This window comes from Athene cunicularia (genome assembly GCF_003259725.1).
Source record: "Athene cunicularia isolate RWA chromosome 8 unlocalized genomic scaffold, athCun1 chr8_part1, whole genome shotgun sequence".
In the NCBI taxonomy this organism is placed as follows: Eukaryota; Metazoa; Chordata; class Aves; order Strigiformes; family Strigidae; genus Athene; species Athene cunicularia.
This window is the reverse complement of record NW_020799109.1, coordinates 3,169,228-3,191,617: the sequence shown is the minus strand read 5'-3', so window position 1 is coordinate 3,191,617 and position 22,390 is coordinate 3,169,228. Positions and strand designations below refer to the sequence as shown.

The following is a 22,390-nucleotide window of genomic DNA, read 5'->3' as shown; positions in this document are numbered from 1 at the left end:
ACACACACACACACACACACACACACACACACACACACACACACACACACACACACACACACACACACACACACACACACACACACACACACACACACACACACACACACACACACACACACACACACACACACACACACACACACACACACACACACACACACACACACACACACACACACACACACACACACACACACACACACACACACACACACACACACACACACACACACACACACACACACACACACACACACACACACACACACACACACACACACACACACACACACACACACACACACACACACACACACACACACACACACACACACACACACACACACACACACACACACACACACACACACACACACACACACACACACACACACACACACACACACACACACACACACACACACACACACACACACACACACACACACACACACACACACACACACACACACACACACACACACACACACACACACACACACACACACACACACACACACACACACACACACACACACACACACACACACACACACACACACACACACACACACACACACACACACACACACACACACACACACACACACACACACACACACACACACACACACACACACACACACACACACACACACACACACACACACACACACACACACACACACACACACACACACACACACACACACACACACACACACACACACACACACACACACACACACACACACACACACACACACACACACACACACACACACACACACACACACACACACACACACACACACACACACACACACACACACACACACACACACACACACACACACACACACACACACACACACACACACACACACACACACACACACACACACACACACACACACACACACACACACACACACACACACACACACACACACACACACACACACACACACACACACACACACACACACACACACACAGATGTGTATAAGAGACAGCACACACACACACACACACACACACACACACACACACACACACTCACACACCCCCAGCACCTTCTGGGAATGAGTATGTTAGAATTGAAGGTAAAAACGGTTTAGGTTTCAAAAGTCAAATACAAATTGGAAGTGATGATGTATGACTGTTCGCTATCTTAAAAGCTCATCTCATATATAAACCCCTTTTTGTATTATATATATATTTATATATATATAAAAAGTATGTTTATCAAATGTGGCTTTTTATATATACACGTTTATAGGTATCTGTATGCATATTTATGCCTATGTATGCTCCAGGAGACCTCAGAGCGGCCTCCCAGGGCTGAAAGAGGCTACAGGAAATGGGGGAGGGACTCTTGATCCGGGGGTGTAGGAATAGGACAAGGGGGAATGGGTTTAAACTGTCAGAGGGGAGATTTAGATAAGATCTGAGGCAGAAATTCTTCCCTGTGAGGGGGGTGAGGCCCTGGCCCAGGCTGCCCAGAGCAGCTGTGGCTGCCCCCTCCCTGGAAGGGTTCAAGTCCAGGTTGGACGGGGCTTTGGGCACCCTGGGCTGGTGGGAGGTGGCCCTGCCCGGGGCAGGGGGTTGGGAAACTAGAGGATCTTTAAGGTCCTTTCCAACCCAAACCGCGCTATGATATATAGATATTTGTACAGAGAGAATAAGTTTGTGTTTTATCTCACATCACCTCTTCCAAGGGACCTTGTTCAGTACAGACAGGAAAAATGTCAAGGACTAGATTGAGGAGTTGTGTACTCAGCTCCAAATCTGCTCTTTCCTTGAAGTTCTGTGTTAGCCACAACAGTAACTGCTGTAAAACAGATGGTTTTCTTTACAAAAATAGCAATGCAAAGAATGCTTTCTCTGTAAGCTTTTAACTTAAACTGTGATATCGGCTTATGTTCTTTTCCCCCATGAAATTAGTTTTCAAAAAAGCAAAAGCTTTTTTTTTTTGACAAAAAAAGCAGTCTAGTTGCATGTACACTGCTCAGCTGAATCGCACTTTTAAAGTTAGGAGATTCCTGTGCTGCCTGGGCTCCCTAGCTGGTGGAAGTGACCAGGTACACACAGGAGTCATGCTGAAACTCCACCTCACTGGTACTGAAGGAAGTAAGTGGTAACATGACGTGCCTCCATTCTTCTGATGGCTACAGATGGAATTATTTTTCTTTGCAGCAATTCGTATTCAGAGTTACAAAGGAAAAAGGATAGGAATAATTTAAAAAATCACCACTTGGTTAAGAAGTGTTACTGTAAGACTTACCTTTCTCTGAACCTTTTTCCCAAGGATGGGCGAGCTCTGAAGTCCAAATGCACAGGGAATTAAAGTGTAAACATTCACATATTTAATAGTACCATCAAAATAACCATCATCACTACATTAAAAACTTCAGAAATGCATTTGCGTATGGTCCTAATATAAATTAAATATATGAATTAAAAGTAAATAAATTTAACATTAGGTAATGCTATAAATAAAGGTAAATGCGTTTAGTGTACCTTTTGAGTCATAAAAATGCCTTAAAAAACAGGTAAGTTTACAGCTTATCACCAATACTCTGGATACCACTGTCATGATTTTTTTCAAACATTGATAAGTCTACATTTGACAATTCAGAATGATTTTTGGCCACTGAACACTTTGATGGAGGAAGAGGTGTGTGGGATGTCCAGGATGAAGTCCAAGTTTTATTTCACAATAAAACTTCTTTGATTCCCAGCGCTGATAACAAGGCTCTTTCTTTTCAAAACCTTAATTTAAGTGCTTTTTTATTTTGGTTTTTAACTCGTTTAGATATCCATTTTGCGAAGGCTCATCCTGCTGAAGGAGTCTCTGAGGGAAAGAAAATACAATGATGAGCTCATATTTTCCATGATGAAATAAGAAGCCTCGACAGATGAATGATTCTGTACTTGATTTCCAGTACTTTCTACAGCTGGCTACTACAAAAATTAAGTCCACTGACATTAACTCATTGCTTTCCAAATGAATTGGGTTTGGGTCTGTAATCTGGGATATTCCAGCCACCCAAGGTTTACTGACATGAAAGCTGACAGAAAGTTTACCTCATAGAGAACGTAGAGAAGCAGCACAAACCATCAGCACTACTGAAATCTCGTTTAAGTCTTTCAGACAAACCCCTAAGTGGAATTTGCCTGGAATATATGTATTAAGACTCCCTGCACAGGCTGCATTTAAAAAGATTAGAAAATAATTACAACAGAAGTGCTTGTGAGGTGATCATCTGGGTGGGGAGAGAAGCCCTGATACTGCCACCACCCCCAGCCAGTGAGAACAGCCAGCACACAGGATGGGATCTGGGGAGTGCGTAAAACATCCTGAACCTGGGGCATGAGGGAAGGCCACCTTTCTGCAGTATTCAACAGAGATAAAAATACACCCAATTCAGCTACAGAAACATCACTAAGCACTGCTGTGTGAGCTGGGAACGCTCATTTCCTTCTTCCTCCAGCGCTAAGCCTTGCTCTTTTTATAATGTGATTTTGCCAAGTTTCTCTTTTCACAACATTTTTTTGTGTTCCCCATTGCTCTTTACCTCTGAACAACACTTACAGGAGGAGAGGTTCAAAACGTGTATTCTAAACCAACGGCAGGGACACGAACTGAAGTTCACATTCACACAAACCTCCTAAAGGGTCCATCGTTAAAAGCGCCGCCACCATCAGCCCCTTCCAGAAACACCCTCAGCCCTGGCAGGGGGGAGCCCACGGCCCCAGTTCCATCATCCTTGCTGACAGGGGACACCACAGGGCTCATCAAATCAAAGATTAGGTGGAGGTTATCTGCTGGGAAACGCTTCAGCCCCTCTTTTGGGAGCCAGAGTCTCATTAGAAACTACATATGCAAAGTGCCCATGCTCAGCCACAGCTGGTGCCAGGGGATTACAGTGCTATGGGCTCTGACTTGCCTCACACATGCCCTGTGGGGTTTTTATGTCCAGTCTCATTACAGATCAACAAAAAGCCCAGACTCCAGCTTACTGGCCTTCCAGCATGGAAGGACCAACTGTTTTTCCACCCTGCCTGCCCCTGGAGCTCCTCACCCCAGTTTTACTGGGAACAAACAAGTGTCAAAGTCCTGCCACACTGAGGGTGGATTTGAATCTAAAAACAAATGGGATGCAGGATGAAAAATAAAATTGTCATAGATCAGGAAGAAAAGGAACCATTGCAAACACCACCTACCATCAGTGCTGGGAAGGGGATGTGCTCTGAAGTCAGGACAGAAGGGGAAAGGGATGGACTCAGCCAACAGAGCCATAATGGGAAGATCAGACACCCCAGTCCCCAGTTTTACACCCTCCTTATCTCTGCTCAAAGAGTAAAATCAAATATCCACCTGTGGCAAGTGACCGGCAGCACTGCCTTGTACAACTGTGGGATTTTTCTATTTATCAAAGGCTGGAGAGCTTCCTTTAACCGGTGATAATTCCTTTCGAGTTCTCGCTGATACTCCTTTTGGTCTGGACCGATCAGGCTCTTGTTCTTGCGCAGAGCATCTTCACATCTAGAAAATAAAAGCCTGTGAAACTTGGGCATGTAAAAAAGGACCTGCTTGCTACAGACTTGTTAATCTAATAGTACAAAATCATTCTGTTTCTATGGGATGACATGTAATATCCTTCTCTATCTTGCCTTTTGGGTAATAAAGACTCAGCTAAACCACTTGGTGGGGGAAAAGAGAGTGTGTCATATTTCCAATCTCCACTTCACTTCCAGAGTGACAACTCCTTTTTTATTTTAATTTACTCTCTGGTTACGTTTATCCTCTCTAAAGAGAGATGAAAAGCTGATCTCCACACAGTCACTTCCAGTCCAAGAGGATTTAAAGATGGATAGATCTGCTCTCCTCAGGAAGGATTAATAAATAGCAGATGGAGATGTTCATAGGAGACTCTTCTACTTGCAAAGATGTAATTTAAACAAAGGGTATGAAAAGAACTATATCACCAATGCCATTTATTACATATGGGAAAACTACACCGCCACTGGATCTATTTGCTTGGAATATTATTTTTTTTTTAAAATTCATTGGTGCTTGCAAAAGATGCTGGACTGAAACTGCAGTTTGCATTACTCAAGAGGAAAGTAGGGCAGCCAGCAGATTTCTTGAGAGAATTCTGCCAGTATGCTTCCACTCCATTTGGAGAAATTCACTTCAGAAGGAAATTAAATCTCTTGGCCAATTCAGCAGTTTGTCCTGACCCTTCCAAGCTGTGAGTTCATTTGTGCCAGCGTGGCTCGTCGTGTTTTCTGAAACAGGAACATGTGTTCACAACTGAACTGTGCTCACTAATTCCTGATAAACAGCAAAGCCAAATGACTTTCAGCCCCTTAAGTTACGGACCAGCAGCACCAGAGAAACAGGGGAAGCCACTGGGCAGCTGAGGAATCCAGCTGCCTATGGAGACTGGACAGATGGAGTTACAACATGAATCCTCCTCTCTCCAGATAACCCGAGTTACTGTCGTGTTCCTGTCTGATGTGGTAGCAATAACTGCATCTGGCAGGCAGTTTGAAGACAATACTCCATACCTTTTTGTGAAGTCTTTGAAACAGAGCCGGAGTTTGTTATGATGCCTGAAGAGCTTTGGATCATTGGGTATTTCAGACAAGAAAACTTGTGCAACTTCTAATGGTCCCTTTAGGAGCAGAAGAGAAAAATTAAGTTTCTCGAAACTGTCTTGTCATATCTAATCACTGGAGAAACTTCTTGCACACAGAAATGTTTCATGAAATGCATTATTTCCTTACAGAATGCATCTTGAAGAATTGCAGCTGGTAAACCTGGCATAAATCACCAAACATCATGACAACTGAATCTCTTTTAGGCCTTTCTTTGCTTTAAATAAAACTCTGCTTTTGGAAAGCAGTGTGAGAAAATGCACAGATTCTACATTTGTTTTCTCTTATAAGGACTCTTGACAAAGTTTGCTCAACTCACAACTAAGACGAAGTTTAAACAATGCAGATGGAACCAAGGAAGTGCTTGCCAGCACTGCAAACTCAACCCAGAACTTGAAACTCAACCTGATTTTTTTCCAGCTTGTGCATTAGCAGAGCTTTACTCATACTCCCTCAGTTTTTCCTTAGTTTTTCTCCATTCACTAGTTTTGCTTTCCATTTTGTACAAAAACCACAACAGGACACAATCCTACTTCCACCCACCAGAGCCTGGCTAACCAAAGGGAAAGTAATAAAACTTTTTTGGTATTTATATAAGGGAGAAGGAGAAGCAGGCAGAAACTGTGAATGCCAGGAAGGAGCAGGTAACTGAGGGAGGGCTGTCTCTTCTCAGCCAGTTTCCAGATCTAACCACATTTTCTCTTACTCAAATGGCAAAGTCACTGAGAGCAGCTGCTCTAGACCTACCAGTGACCTTAAACACACCCAATAGACTGAATGGGGCAAAAACTCCAAGGTAATTTAGAATTCAGGCCCAAAGCTGAGCATCCACTGCACTGAGTGATATCTACTACCCCAGTGTCTCCAACTCGGACAGCGATCCTCACCTGATTTACTGTGGTACCTACTGATCCTTGCAGCACCATCTGCAGCATCTTTGGGTCTGCAGGGTCTTGGTGGGTTGCAAAAGCTAATTCCTGTGTTTTCTTCTGCATGTCCTCTATGGCAACTTCAATGGGCGTCAAAATGATCTAAGCAAGGAGCCAGAATAGAGGAGGATCATTATGGCTGGGGATGCCAACCAGACACAGACTTCCAGAAACACCAAGGTTACCTTGGGGTGGCACACTGAAGTGGTGGAGGACACCAACAGGACTGACAGTCTGGACAGAAGCACTTCAGAAATGCATTGTCTCAGTCTTGGTTTAGGAACCTCACAAAAAAATTTGATTTTTAAATATTTCTACATGTGGGTACTCAGGAGCTTTCCAAGACTGCTACTGAGTGGGCAGACTCGTGCCCCTTTGTGGTCACTGCAACAGCTGCCCGGGGTTACAGTGCTACAGCGGCGCTTACACGTTTTTTATTGTGTGCCACCACATCAGTTCCTACCTGCCCTTGAAAAATTAACATAGCTATGGGATAAATCTCTCTATAAAGCCTCAGAACTCCAATGGCCGAGAGCCGTTGAGGCCATGCAAGTGAGCTGCAACACAGAGCAAAGGACACGCTGCTCAAGCGGGACAGAAGGGAGCAACCTGCGTTAATACAAAGCTCACCAAGGGTCCCCGCATATACCAGCTGCTGTGACCTGGATACGCTGGTGAAAAGGGTGGCAGGGCGTAACCGTGTTCCTGAAGTGGTCTGGTTTTAGTTTAAGTTGAATAGGAGCAGGGGGAAGTTCAATAAAAACTAGGAAAAGGAAGGAGCCTCGTGACCAGTTTCTGCAGTGAACAGCCAGAGCAGCTCACGATGGCACTGTCTGCTCTTGGCTCTCTGCTGAATTTCTGCATCTTTAACAGCGAGGAGAAAAGAATACTAGTGATGGCCAGGAGGGTGCACCTGTATTAATGTGACGGTGTGCAGGGGCACCACCGTGGTATTAAACTAAACATACAATAAGACATTACACGTGAGTTTCAGCCACACCCACTTCCCTTAGCCTTTTATAATATTTCCCTTCAAACACAGGAAGCCCCTGACAGCACAGGCCTCACCTCCTCTTTGTGAATGACATTTATCCTGGTTTTAATGTAAGGGAAAGCGTGGGACGTCGTCAGGATGGTTTTGCGCTTGAACTGCTCGTGCAGCTCCCCGTGAGCTCGGCCGTCCAGCGTGAAGGGTGTGCAGTACATGAAACGCCTCAAGTTGTAGTTTTTGTCGAAGTAAGTTATCCTGTCCTTCATCTCGTACGTGTCAAAGTATGGCTCCACGTAGGTTATCTGAATGTAGGCCTGCAGGAAAGAACCCAGGTGTGCACGGTGAGGTGCAGGGCCAGAGGAGAGGAGCTGACTCCTGCGCCCTGCTTTTCAGCAGTGCAATAACCCAGCTCGCTCTCCTGCCTCTTGAATCCACCTCTGGAAGAACTAGGTCTGGTTTTTGCCTTTACTCAGAAAAATCACACTCACACAGACAGGGACTAGGGGTGCTGGTAGCTGCTCAGCAGTTTCTGGACTGGATAAAATATAGCTCACTGCCGCCCCTCTACTCCCACACCCTTCACATGAAGTGATTGCTTCCTTTTCTTGCAGATAATGCCCTGCCCTAAGCCACAATCCTGTTTCCTCAACATGCTCCTGTTATTTCTTCTATGCTTAAAGGACATGGCACAAGAATGACAAAGTTCTGCAGCTGCAAAAACGCCAGAGGCCAGTGAATGGCAAAGTCCCTTCCCTCCTTGCACTCAGTGGACACTAGAGAGAAAGGCAAGTGCAGCCTGGGCCTCTGCTGTCCTTTTACCTCCTCCCTTCCCACCAGCCACTACCAGAGCAGGGTCTGGGGCAGGGAATGAAATGGCTGATTCTCTATTCCTTTGCTGGGATGATTTTCCCCAACTCTCCTTCCAAGCAGTCACAAGAGGCTCCCTATGTGGATTTCACTGCCTACTTGGCGAAATTCAGGGCAGGATTTGTCCCACTATGTTTGCACACATTCAGGACCTGTTCTACTTTTAAACCTCTACTGGTGTTCTTACCTTGTTAGAATCTAGTTTACATTTGTCCACAGGGTTTGAGTCCTTAATCACTTCAAGCACATCTTCACCAAACCGTTCTCCGTAAAACCCCTACAATCAAGAGCAAATGCATTGAAAGAAAACATCAAATGCAGCCATGAGAGATGGGGGTTGGAAAAACAAAGGCATATTCAGGGGAGGTGAAGCTCCACATGCCTTCAACAGTAGCTGTGCCGGGGCTGAATGTGATCTGCTGAACCTAGGAGAATTAAATCAGTTGCATTCCAGGGGCAACAGGAAAAAACAAGCCTAACACCCTGGAAGGCAGGAGAACTCGGGAGCCTTCCAACCGCGCGCACACACGCTGCATGGTTCTGAACAAGCCATTTGAGCTCGCTGTGTGTCTGTGAGCTCAACTGAAAACTGGGGTCAATACGGGATCTGCCTGGAAATCAGGTGCCGCATCAGAGCACGGCTTTGCGGGGCTGGGTGAATGGCCAGATTCTGAACTCAGTTTCATGCGCTTAAACCTCAGACAACGCTGCTGCTTTCAGCGCAACGTGACAGCAGCTGAATTGTTGTGAGCAACAACGTGACATCAGATCTATTCCAGCAAATAAAATAGGGCCAGCTCTGCCCTCTGGCCCTACAAACAAGTAGCGTGGCACAGCCCAGAGCCCTGCTGCTAAAAGCTCTTCTTCTCCCACTGGGGATGGCCCCTCTGTGCACAGTGCTTACTGGCAACAGCCTCTGACCATGATGTCCCCTGGACTGTGCCAGGACATTGTTTAGATACAGGTTAGTTAGGCGCAAAACCAGGTCAGACTAACCATTACACAGTACAGATGATCACTGGGTGGTACCTGGAGCTGCACCTGAGCCCCAGGTAGATTAATTGTTCATGGCTGAAACAAATTTCAGACCTGTGATGTCCCACCTCAGGGGCTCTGAAGTGCAGCCACTTTAGAGGGCCCAATCTCTACGAGTAGAGGAACGTGATGTGAAGGCAACAGAATGAAAGCAAAATGCAATACTTTCTGAAAGTCAGATCCTGAAAGGCACCTCAGCCTTTTTTCAAGCCCAAGTCATCCCATTTACACCAAATAGCTGAAGAGAAATGCAAAACATAGTATGATACGTCACAAATTCTCAAATCATCGCAGCAGGTCTGCAGCTCTTGCTGAAAGATCAGGGAAAACCTGCGGGACTCCTCTCCCTGCATTCCTCCCGCCTCCTGCAGAGGTGGCACCAGCAAGAGGGCAGGAGACATCAGGCCCAGCTCTGGGTCACTGCACGGGGCTCTGCAAACTGTTCTGTCAAGTGACTGTCTCTCTAAGCTCAGCTTTGCATCAGTCTCCAAGAGGCACAGCGCTGGTTTTGCCCAACAATTTTCATTTCCGCCACTTCCCGTAACTTGGCAGCACAGCTCTTAAATAACTGGTGCAAAACAGTGAAACTGCAACTCACAGACAGAATTTGAGGTCAGCCACAAGCATCTCACCTCGAGCCTATGGGAAATTTCAGCTAACTTTGTTATCGCGGGTTCCTTGTAAACAAATTCTTGCTCATCCAGGTCTCCAAATTTAGTTCCATAAAAACCAACCCGGAAGTAGGTGCCAAACATCCTCTTTCCATCCTAGGTTTGGAGAAACAAGAGGTTATTTCAGTGTGGAGACATGCACACCCTCAAGCATGGCTGCAGGCAGGCTCCTGAATTTATGCAAAATAAGAAAGAAATTAAAAAAAAAAAAACAAGGAAAAAAATAGAAAGAAAGAAGGGAAAGAAAAACACACCTGGAACTCAGCATGAATGCATTTAGCAGCAAACACCGCCAGGAAATTATAAACTAACATGAAATGGATCAATTACGACCGTTAGCCCAACCCTGCAATGACTTCTCCCACCCCAGGAGGAGTCTGGAGGTGTCACATGTCTCTGAGGGACAAGAGTCAAAGGCAAGTCCCTTCGTTTGGGTAATTATTTCAGGTTCTCCAAATCCTGTGCAGACACCCCTTAGCCTGGTCCATCGCCTGTAGGCACAGGTGCAGAGAAATCCAGTTGGGATGATATTGCACAAAGACACCCCTGAAAATCGCCCACCCCAGAGCCCCCGTCATCCATCCCCCAATAACTGCAGGATTGGGCCGAAGTCAATGTCCAGTTCACTCACACACACACACACACAGGTGCTTTTTAAATAGCATGTCAACTGGAAGGTGTTACATTCTCTTCTAGTAACTAACGTCTAGTAAAGAGGGCCAAAATCACTCCTGGTGAAAGCAGATGCAATCCACTGTATGATGTACCTGCTTCCACTTGAGTCAGTGGTGAATTTGGCCCAGAAATGCAACGAAAGTAGAGAAACATGAAAGATTTTTACTGGAAAAGTAATGAAGAAAATCTGATTAAGAGAGACAGAGAGAGAGAGATATGAAAAACACTTTAAAAATAAATCACGCCTTTGATTTTGTTAAAAAAAAACCCCTCACGCTGCATGCACAAACCAGAAACACCCTTCAGCAAGAAACTAAAATGTTCACCTTTACTCTCATGAGAAACTGTGATGTAGTATATAATGCTCAATGTTTCTGAATGTGGGCTAGCATTTGGTTTCAAACAGCACTTACAGATGTCCTTGGCTGCTGTGTATGATTATTTTTTTTTTTTTAGTATTTTGCTATGGTAAAACTGATCTCTTGTGGTGACGGTGAATATGATCTATGGAAGGCAAAGAGGATAAATAAGCCAGACTAAAATTAAAAAAAAAAAAAACCTCAGGAAAACAGCAGAGACTGGAAAAAACACTGTCATGGCAAGCCACTGCCTTTTCTCCTGGTCTGGAGGAAACTCTGGGGTGTCGGAGCTGCCCAGGCATGGCTCAGCCCCTCTCGCCCGAGGCCCAGCCAGGAGGACGTGGGGTTGCCTTTTTGGGGTGATGGCTGCTGCCCGCCTCAAGTGCCCTCAGGAGAGCAAAGCTCACCAAGGCCCAGCTCTGAAGTACAGGTGAAGCCTTGGAGTGACCAGAGCCAGAAGCAACCTTGTTTAATACACTCAGGTCCCTCCTTGGTTTTACTATAGGACGTCAATAGATACAAATGCACCAGGAGCGTAGACACACGCTCCAATTTAAGAAAATAAGCACCAAGAGTTGCTCATACTCTTAATGTGGCCCAGGCAGCTCCTGGGACCCCTGATCTAGCCCATTCCCTCTGAGCATCCCCCGTCCAGAGAGGGGCTTTTATCCAGCTCCGCCTGCCAGCATAGATTACAGGGCTTCGTCACACCACAGCCATCCCCAGAAGCACCTCCCAGGGGGTGACCCCCAGCTATAAAGCTATTACTGTTTTATTGGAAGCACCATCTGGCCACATTTGGTTGTTATTTCCCTGGACATCCTCTCCTTCTCCAGTGCCCGTCCCTCTGGACCCATACAGGAATGAGCAGCCTACTGAACCCTTTATTTACTCACCACTACCTTTTTGAAGCCACAGATGTGGACGATATTGCCTATGCTAAAATCCCTCAATGCCCAGCATTTCCAGTTTCCTGTGCTATTTTTATAATTCAATCTCAATGTGATTAGACAGAACACTGTGATTCCAGGGCTCCTTTCTCAAAGCACTTCCCAAGGTAGCATCACGTCTGCCTATGGGAAACTGCCACACGAAACAGCTCCCCGAACTTAACAGAGGGCCTGGGCATGCTCCACGTGGAAGCCGGTGGGATCCCGCCCCAACCCGTGAGCACAGGGCAGGCTCCACTGCTGCTGTTCTTCTAATTCATGTCCTTTTTCCTACTTACTTGGTGAATGACTTTCAGGTTATGAAGCATTTGCAGAACCTGGTCCCTACAAGGTGAGTATCTGCCACGTGGACATCTGCCCAGACAGCTATTTGTTACAGGCAGTGTTCATTTATGTTGTTGTAAAAATAACGAGTGAGGAAGAGAACGCTCTTTGTTGATCAGCATAAATTAACAAGGAGTTCTGGTGGCATTCACTAAATGCATAAAATAAGAGTAATGGGGCATTGGGAAGTCCCTGGGGTGGTAGCAGCAAGGAAACCTGGTGAGATTGAGTGCCCCTGTGTGAAGGCAGCTCCCAACTTGTGTACTTATTTCACCATCATGAAGCACCAGCTGCACTGGCTTTTCCTCAGTCACTGAAACTCAGTTATCATAATGATCCCAGAATGAAGAGCCAGCAGTGAGGAGCACTGGTTAGCCTCAAATGTGACAGAAGCATCTCCCCACGAAGCCCTGGATCCATCAGCCATGAAATGTATGTGACTCGTGTTGGGGGATCTGCACCTGGAAACAAGGGGATGGAAGCAAACTCCTGGGGGAGAGCAAACACCTACGGGCCATTCCACGCCTCACACAGACATTCAGTAGCTGCCAGTCCCCTGAGATGAGGAAAGCTCAGTTGCACCCCTGGCATTACAAATACGGGATGGCTCTGTAGTAGGATCTTTGAAATTTAGCCAATACCAAAGTCCATCTACTCACAAACAAAACAACTTAAAAATACTCCATGGTCTTGTTTCTGAAAAGAGCTAAAAATGCAGATATGAGGGAGAAATTATTAAAAGCATTTTATCTCCTATTATTTTATGAAAAAATAATAGGTATTTGGGAGGAGAAGAGAATGAAGGTGAACACTGAATAGCCATTACAGAACTGGCAGAGCAGATAACAGCCACCATGATTTATGAAGGTTCATGATTTGTTATTATGCATGGTAAATACCTTTCAAAATTGCTGGGAATAAAGTTTTAGAGTTCTCTCTTGCACGCACACAAAAAGCTTTGCCAACAAGATTTGAAAAAATCAGATGCAAGAGCGATCATCTGCTTTCGTCACCAAGACCAACCTCTGCCTAAAGGCAGAGTGAGGCTGAAGTATGTAGGAATAAAAGTAACTCCTTCATACACACTGTGCAGAATGCAAAATCCAACTGTCTTTACCAAACCGAGCACTGTTATTTTCTTGCTCAATTTTAACCCAAGGTCCTTTGCAGTGTTGCCAACTATTACAAGTCTTCCAATATTGATTTTTGGAAAGTACCAGCTCCTGGAGTCCTGCTATTCAATGGCAAACTCACCCTGCATACTTTAAAAAGCATTTTTGAATTCTCATGGCAGAGCATGAAAAGATTTTATCTAATAACTTTCCTAACTAGAAAGTAAACAAAAAGAATTAACTCAACATTTATTCAGTGAACAAACACACATGGAGAAAAACCCACCACTTGGTTATGTTTAAGCAGATCTCAGAAATGCATTGGTGTCAGACTCAGGATACTTCAGTGCTTGTAGTTGGCAATACTACTTTCCTTGTGACATGAGGTGGGGTCCTGCTGTTGGCATAGCTCTTTGGTAAAATGAAATTGGGATTTCCACAGTGTAAAACAAAAAACAAAAAGGGGGCGGGGAGGGAAGAGAAAGGGGAAAAAATAAAAAAAATTCCACAAGTAGGAACTTACCACAACAGACAATAGTAAGAGTGGGGAGGAGGGTCAGCAACCAGGGCGATAGAGGAGAAAACAGAAAGTATTTAATTAGGGAAATTCCAAAAAACAAACAAGCAGCAAATTGGCAGCAAATAAACTTTAAAATAAAAAAGGGCGAGCATCAATTATTTAAAATAAGGAAAAAGGGCAAAACATGCAACAAATCTGAAAGCTACAAAGCACAAAGATCAGAAAAAGTGTGGCAATGAAAGAGCACGATGACAGACGAGAACTGAAACCATGGGTGTCTTTTACCATGCAGTAAAAAATGACTGAGTGATGTTAGAATCATAACCAATGATAGGATTTTCTTCAGGGGTCGATTTAGGGGCAGACTGATCAAAACAGATGCTCACAGGCCTTCATGTTTGTTGGCTACTGAACACGTATCATTTACACTCCTACAACATGTACTCTGGATTGCTGTGCTGCCTCATCTGCTGGGACTTTTCACAGGAACAAGTAAATGATTTACAGGGCCAGCCCTTAAGTGTCAGGGTTTATTTTTAAGCTACTGAATTTCATTTCTTGCTAGGCCAGAATTAATACTGACATTCAGACATCATCAGCCCAAATTATTTATGTCACACAATGCAAAAGAACTTGGGTCTTGGCCCCAGTTCAGTAAGTGTGGGTTTAAATGCTCTCCTGTGGTGGAAACCTGGCGTGAGATGGCCCATACTGACTTGCCTGATTCACAGAAATGATAGACTGGACAGCTGAAGTCTAAGTAAATAATGTACCATCATATTCACAAAACATTTAAAATGTCTTCTGAGACTTCTCGACGCTCATGTACCCACTGTGTTGACTGGACCAGGGCCTGAGTTATCAACCTCGCTCTGCTGTGTGCGACTGCAGATGAAGCTGACTGCTTTGTCGATTTTTAATCCAAATGTGTGGTTCTCCTGGTGTATGTCATAGAAATGTGAGCAAACAGCCTCTACAAAAGGGAAGGCAGCAAAACTGACTCCAGTTAACACAACTGAGCTATTTTACTGCCAGATAAAGAGCTACGTAACAAACTGATTGTTCTTAAGTGAACAGAATGAAGCAGCCTATTCTCTGAGATATGGTCTGCACAGGCAGTAAACCAGTCTTGAGTCTGAGTACCTCTGAGCATTATTGCTTAAATCGACCCCTGTGGGTGGGGTGAAAATATGGTATGAGGGGATGATATTCTGTGTCAATGCTGATGAAAAGAAATATAAACGAATTATAAAAACAAACTAGTGATGATACAGTGGCTCATTCACCAAAGAACCTCATTAGTGGAACACATCAGCATCCATGCACTACCTACAGCTTCTTATGAAGAATTTCCTACTACAACCACAATCGGTTTATTGGTATTTCTTTGGTTAATGAATTGTTTTAACAGCAGACAGCAACAGAAATACCCACAACTAGCACATGTGGGCAAGCATTGGCGTGAGTCATCTGAAAAATCTATTAGTGTTCTTTACTAACTAAAATGGAGTTACCTACCTCCCAGCCAGTACTCTGTGTAATAAAAAGTAAAAAGCGCATGTCACAGAAACCAAAAAAAAAATTTCAAAAGGCCACAACATGACCATCAATGTAAGGTATCATAAACCTGAAATGGTCTCAATGATAAGTCACCATGCATCCAAAACTGGCCCAGGACACTCAGTGATTGTCCTCCGTTAGTTCATTTAACCTCAGAAACCTGGCAATGCCAGAACATGGAGAAAACCACCAGACCCTCAGCTGGATCCTATGAAATCAATGCACTAACCAACACCTACTGAGGAGCTGATGCCACCATAAGGGGAAATACACAACAGACAAATGATGTCCCCAGCAGAACCATGACCAGAAAGGTGACTGGGGTGAGGGGCTCGGAGTAGCACTGGCATGGACTGTGGAGGGGCTGCCGAGTCCTTGCCTGCCCTGACAGAAAGGCACGGACCCAGAAGGCCTCTCCGAGGAGATAATGTGCTGCTTAAGAGTTGCCAAGTGCTCTCGCCTCCTGCTTAGCTGAGGTCTGTTGAGTTTTGTGAGGGTTGATAATTTCTGACATCTCTCATGAAATGCTCAGCACCTAAGCTGGTGGGTTTTGCACCATCTAAGTTTAGAAAGGTTCCTTCAATAATTTATCCAGCATACGAACAGACAAATAAAATCCCAACATTTCTGAATGTTACCTACCAGGCTAAAGGCAAGATATAGTGGTTTTTCCCAGCATGCAAAACACAGTTTAAAATAACGTCTGCAAGGATAAACTGACAGGTGACTGGAATTTTTAACTCTTGGATATTTCTGAAGTTACAATGAAACTTGCTATGTGATGTTCTCTCATGTTTCTCGTGTTAAATGTTCAGAGAGAAAAAAATCCTGTTAGTGATCCTTGCAATTACAGTGTGGATCACCATTTCACAATTCTCACATAATCTGTTTTGTTTTTTTTTTAACAGGTAGTTTTTATTTGCACTGAGCATTTGAAGTTCCTCCACAATTCACACTGCAGCTGAAAATTCAAATCATTACCTGGTGAACAATCTTGCTGAATGCTTCTTGGAGTTTACCATGAATAGTAGATAGCTTCTTGGCATCTCTATTAGCTTCATGAATAGGAATAAGGACTTTGTAAACCTCATTAACTGCTTCATACATGCCAGCCTACAAAAATAAGGTCCATCAGATTGCTCCATCAATTCAACCACACGAATAATACATACTACCAGCATTTAAATTATAAAACTGCAAAATGAAAAGGTGGCTTAGATACCACTGTGATGAAATCAGTATCTTTTCTTAAAATACACCCATATTCTTAAAATATACCCAATGGAATAACATCCTCCGTTAACCTTGACATCAAGAGCCTACTGCATTACCCATTTCTACTAGTAAATAATCAACAAAGTCAAAACTGGGATATTTTGGGTGGATATACGCACAAGAGCACAGCAAGCTAAATAGGATTCCAACCAAATCCATGGGAATTAAATAGAGAAGCTTAAGTGTACAGTACAGCTCATTCTATTTAGCGCATCTTCAACCTGAGTGACTTCTGCACCCACTTTCGGCACTCCATGAGCTGGGCTCCGTGAGGTTTCCTCAGGAGGGGATGCAGCCCATTGCCAGCAGAGCCAGCCCACAGCAGAGCTTCTGAGATTTTGCCCTGGAGTTACGGCTGCTTGGACTTCAATGATATTTCATAATGTGTTGTGGGAAATAATTCACTTGCTTTCTTTGGTTTCTGGTGGATATGCTACCACCAGTTCATTAACACTGCTCACACAAAGCTCTCAGCCCACTCTTTTTGAAGAGGGGGAAAAACATAATGGCCTTTCTTTACTACTGTGAACTCCCAGATGTGCAGTACTGAAGTGAAAGATGCTGGAAACACACAAAGGCCTCTTGGTCCCACATCCCGTTCTTTGCACAGTTTACTCCAGAGGGCAAACTGGGCTGTCTTGAACAACTAAAACTCCAAATGCTCCATGCAAATGAAACGGTTACAACAGAATTATAGTCTCATTAAGAAAACATTTTCCTGCATATTGCCCAGCAGTGTAAGACTGCTGAAGAGGATAGGTAAAGAAATTAAAGTCTTCTACCATGGAGAAAGATGCTGCAGCCTGTTCCAGCAATCCCACCAGACCAGCTTCTGTAAAATACTTTCCAGAACAGATACCTTCTTCATCTGGTGATACAACATCATCAGAAACTGCTGACTCTTCCAAAACATTGGAAGATATGTTCTAAGGAGATATAATGTAGATAAAATATTTTTACTCAATTTAAACAACATTCAACACTTTCAAGACTTTGAAAGCCAGCTGATTTTCAATCAAATCCTAAAATTTTTAAAGAGGTAGCTTTCACACACATTTTATTTAATTTCCTTCTGAACGAGCATAGTACTTCAGCACATGCTTAAGCTAACTGGCCTGGACCACCTACACATTCCAAGCTAAGCATGTGCTTGTTTGCTCTGCCCTGCTTAACACTACTTGTCACCGGAACCACTTTCAGCAACTGGTCCCACTACACACTGGCTAGATCAAAGAGGTTAAAACCCCCATGACTTAAATGAAGAAATAAAAATAACTGGGTTTAGTCGGTCTATGGATGTAAAGACTTAGGGGAACCCAGAAAATCTTCAAGCATAATAAAACTTTTCAGAAGTTGCTGTAATGAATTCTGCCCAAAACAAATGGGGTAAGTGCAGTATGAGTATGTAGGCACAGTAACACCCAGCCCACGGAGACACTCTATCTCAGCAGGAGATGACAAAACCCGAAAATACATTAAGGAGGATAATCCCCACCTGAAATGTAACACACCCTACGGGGAGGTATTTTCGGTCTTCCAGCATGCTTAGATATTCAGCCACCAAGGCTGCAGAGTGGACCAGGCACTGGGCTGACTCGGCGTGATTGCTCCTCTCAGAGTGCTTTCCAGCCATGTTCTGCAGCCACGTCAGGCGCAGGTCAGGGGAATTCTGATAGCCCTTTGCAATCCTAATTGAAGAGAAAACCTCTGCGATTAGTATTTAGTTACTTCTTAAAACCCAACCACCCTCAGTGCTAGGCTATCTAGAAACGCATGAGAAAATAGATGGAAAGTTACCCTAAATCAGTGTATAGATTTCTGAGCCAATTAGTAGCAGGCAAGCAACTGCAGCTATCCCCTGATGGCAGAAAGCTTTTATGGGTGACCGCTGAAGCTCTTCACCAAAGCTCCCACGTCACCTGGGGACTGGTAGTAAGCCAGAGGTGTAGGACAACCAGGGCACGCCTGCCTGGTTGCTTATGACTAAATCTCTTGCTTCCTTCTAAGAAGCCTTCAGGACCATTTGTGCAGACAACACCATGCAATTTGGTAGTTGAGATCTTAACATGGCTCTGGAATATCTTTTACATATGGAGACCATCATGTGTACCACCACCAAAAAGCCTTTTGTACAAGCAGGTCCTGGAAGATCCTTAAGTTTTCCCTGATGCAAGCAGGGAGAGTTGTCTTTACTCAGGTGAAGGATAAGACTGTCAAGAGACTGTTGGGGAATGGCAACTCCTTTTATCCAAGATAAGCTGCATAAATGCAAACAAAACCTATCAGCACCACATTCAAACATAACAGACAGGTACATATTGGCCCATGAGCACTGAGACCTGGAACTGCTCCAGAAACGAGCTCTGTAAGGGCTCAAATGTGCAACATCTGAGTCCAAAATCAAACAGCAAGTAGCTGCATTGTTTTCAGGTGAAATATGAATCATGGCCAGCAGTTTAAAACAGGATTATGTTCCAAGTAAAACAACTGCTAATAAAAACCCAAGTAATCAAAGTTCACAATACCTCACGCTCTAAACACAGGACGTGCCGTAGGTACTAAGCTTTGTTCAAACACAGCGTGGAGCACTGACATCTACTGTCCCTACAGTGCAACGGAAATAAACTCTACCTGTACATCAGGTCAATCAGCATTTCTGGATCTTCCTGGTGCTCCTTCATTTTAACTGTGTCAGAGAGGATCATATGGAGGTTGAACACTAGATCCTGGACCTGTAAAAAATATACTGCTGTGATGAACTGGCAATGGGAATCGAGCTACACACTGCTATGTTAGAACAACAGTCACTCTGAACTTTTGTGTGTTTGTACCTTATTGTCACAATTAATCGAGGATCTGGGGTTTATGTACTTAGATATGATTGCAAAAGGAAAAAAAAAAAAAGAAAAAAAAAAAAAGAGTACCTCCTTCAGGGAATGCATGCAAATGTCAACTCTAGATGGAGGTTTAAGCACAGCCTGTTAATGAACTACACATTACTTCTCTTGTAGTAATTTTTACCTGATCAGGAAATGTTGTTTCCCTAAGTTCCAGATCTTCTTCAGCATATGTTAAAATAGTCTTCAGGGAACGTCGCAAAAATTCTTCATTGAAGTTCTGGGATGTCCCCACCAAGGATGAGAGAGACATGGTCACCTGCATTTTCACTCTGGCAAAGTTCTGCAACAGAGATATTGTTATGGTATTTCAACAAGCTGGAGATGCTGCAATGGTCTGCTGCATCGTCAGTGCTCCAGTCATGGTACCCTCCTCCTGACAGATACCTGACACAAAAAACAGAACTCAAGTTTTGTGAAAAAGGCTATCTCAGAGCAGTGACTGCAATAAACCTCTGGTGCTGCTGAACTTCATAATCTGACAACACCATTATTTAGTTCCAGGTGAAGGTTCTCCTGCAAAAGTTTTAGTTTTCTCTCCTAAGGATGATGCTCAACTCTCTCTCATGATACAGCTTTCATTCCAGACAGCTGCTTTTGGTTTGGTCTAGCCTAAAAACTGGAGTCACTGTTAACTCGCTGCTGTCACTCCACTAAGAGACCCTGGGCCCAGAACCAGCAGGTCCCTCCAGTTCTGCTCCTCCCCGTGCATGCTGTAACCAAAGCAGTGTAAACCAAGGTGTCTGGAGAAGCACTTTGTGACACATAGCTACATGTATGCCTGCAAAATACCAACTGGGAGAGTTAAGGCTGGGAATTTTCTTGCCAATTTAAAATGCACACAGGTGAGTCAAGCTAAGATGTAATGAGAGGGAAGATCTGAATGAAAACAAAATCCCAGCATTGCTAACTCACATCCACTAACACAGCCCTTTCAGAAAGGGCACACGTACTAGCTGTGCCACAGAAAGGGCTGTGTGGCTGTTTCTGCTCTCATCTAGGTGTGTGAAAGCAAGGCAGAGGGGAGTTCCTCCAAACAGCCCCTTAAGTGCAAACTGTCCAAACTGAAGAGGATGCAAACCTTCCAAACTGACAGGTTTGGAAACTCTTGCAGTGGATGTTCCAGGCAGGGCTCTGCATCTCTCTATAAACCAACACAAGAGGCAGCTTGCCTGCAAAGAGATTCTGGGCATACAGCTCACTCTGACACTGGAAACCAGACACTCCAGCTACGCACTGACCAGCAGTGTGAGGTAGCACAAGATCAGGAGCTGGGCAAAGTCGTGTCATGGCTGTGTGACTCTCTTCCCTTTGCATGTCACACTCATTTCAACAGTAAGCAACAGCCTTTCTCCCACAGGAACACACAGAGCCCCATCCAGCAGTCCCCAGCCAGTTTACAAGTAAGAACCTACTGAAGTGCACCAGGATACTCACGTTCCCAATCTCGAAGTTTTGCCTCATCAGAAGGTAAAGAGAGGCACTCGCATGCGACCGTATCGTGCTGATACTGCTGCTACAGTGTCTCAGGAGCCTCAGGCACAGATCTGCACACTGCTCAGTCTCTTCTTCAAACAGCAGCTCAGGGAACTGCAAAAACAGCACATGAGAAAGTTTAGTGCTTGGACAGAGACGAATAAGCACTCAGACAAAAAGATCAGGGCAACCCTCAGCAATGAGCATAGACTGGCATTAGAGGAAGTCCAATCGCCTCTGTTTTGAGGGGAATGATGCTAATTTGAATCGCTTTTACAGTAAGGCAAAGCAGACTCACTGGCAGCACTGGAAGGCAACTCATTTTACCTACCCCACAACTTGCTCCTACATCTACACCCTTAGACCAATTTACATCAATTCCAAAAACTCAGGCTTAAAACTCTGAGGTTTTCCCAGTACACCTAAAGAAACTGGGAAACTGTTTAAATTATGGGCCCATTAAAACAAATCCATTTTAAGTGAAATTCATACAGCTTCAACTCCACCTGTGCTTACCCTAGGGGCTAAGTGCCTCTGCCCACTTACCACCGGCCAGCAGGAACCCACACCACACTCTGGCTGTGTGATCTGTACCTTTGTGTGCAGCCATCAGACTCAAAGTGCACAAATACAGGTACTGATTGTGAAAACCAGTCAGGCCGTATCAACCCTCAGACCACACTTCCCGAAAATCAATACCGCACAAATTAATAAATGCTTGGTGAAGTGACCCCAATGCAAAGGAAGAAAACAGTCTCAGCCTCCATCAGTGCTGCTCAGGATCTATTAGAGCATCTGCAGAGAATTCACCTTTGAAACCAAAGCCCTCTGTGTGGCGAAGCAGTGTTGGAGATAAAGTGCACTTTGGTTGCAGGCCATGCTGTGCAGAAGCACTTTCAGCACCCCACCGAGGATACTCTCTTTGGACTCCGTCACAGAAACAGTCTGCAGTCAAAAGTAAACCAAGAGTTGCATGAGCAAAAATTAATCTCCTGCGTGTGTTTGTGTGTGTGTAAGAGAAAGAGATAACAACTCTGCTGAAAAACCCTCTGGCATGGAGAAATTACCCACTTAGC

General features: G+C 44.4%; 1 protein-coding gene across 1 annotated transcript in view; it reads right to left on the bottom strand.

Moving 5' to 3' along the window:
• Positions 1-2,349: 2,349 nt before the first annotated feature.
• DOCK7 (dedicator of cytokinesis 7) overlaps positions 2,350-22,390 on the bottom strand; it is a 96,721-nt gene continuing 76,680 nt past the window's right edge. Inside the window, exons 37-51 of the mRNA XM_026853858.1 lie at positions 22,125-22,259; positions 21,276-21,428; positions 19,963-20,121; positions 19,573-19,673; positions 18,437-18,629; positions 17,724-17,867; positions 16,648-16,779; positions 15,625-15,639; positions 10,128-10,262; positions 8,648-8,737; positions 7,671-7,907; positions 6,561-6,704; positions 5,584-5,690; positions 4,388-4,555; positions 2,350-2,860 (exon numbers count right to left, since the gene is read on the bottom strand). Coding sequence (XP_026709659.1) covers positions 2,818-2,860; positions 4,388-4,555; positions 5,584-5,690; positions 6,561-6,704; positions 7,671-7,907; positions 8,648-8,737; positions 10,128-10,262; positions 15,625-15,639; positions 16,648-16,779; positions 17,724-17,867; positions 18,437-18,629; positions 19,573-19,673; positions 19,963-20,121; positions 21,276-21,428; positions 22,125-22,259 — 1,956 coding nt within the window. The 3' untranslated portion in view covers positions 2,350-2,817. The remainder of the gene's footprint in view (positions 2,861-4,387; positions 4,556-5,583; positions 5,691-6,560; positions 6,705-7,670; positions 7,908-8,647; positions 8,738-10,127; positions 10,263-15,624; positions 15,640-16,647; positions 16,780-17,723; positions 17,868-18,436; positions 18,630-19,572; positions 19,674-19,962; positions 20,122-21,275; positions 21,429-22,124; positions 22,260-22,390) is intronic.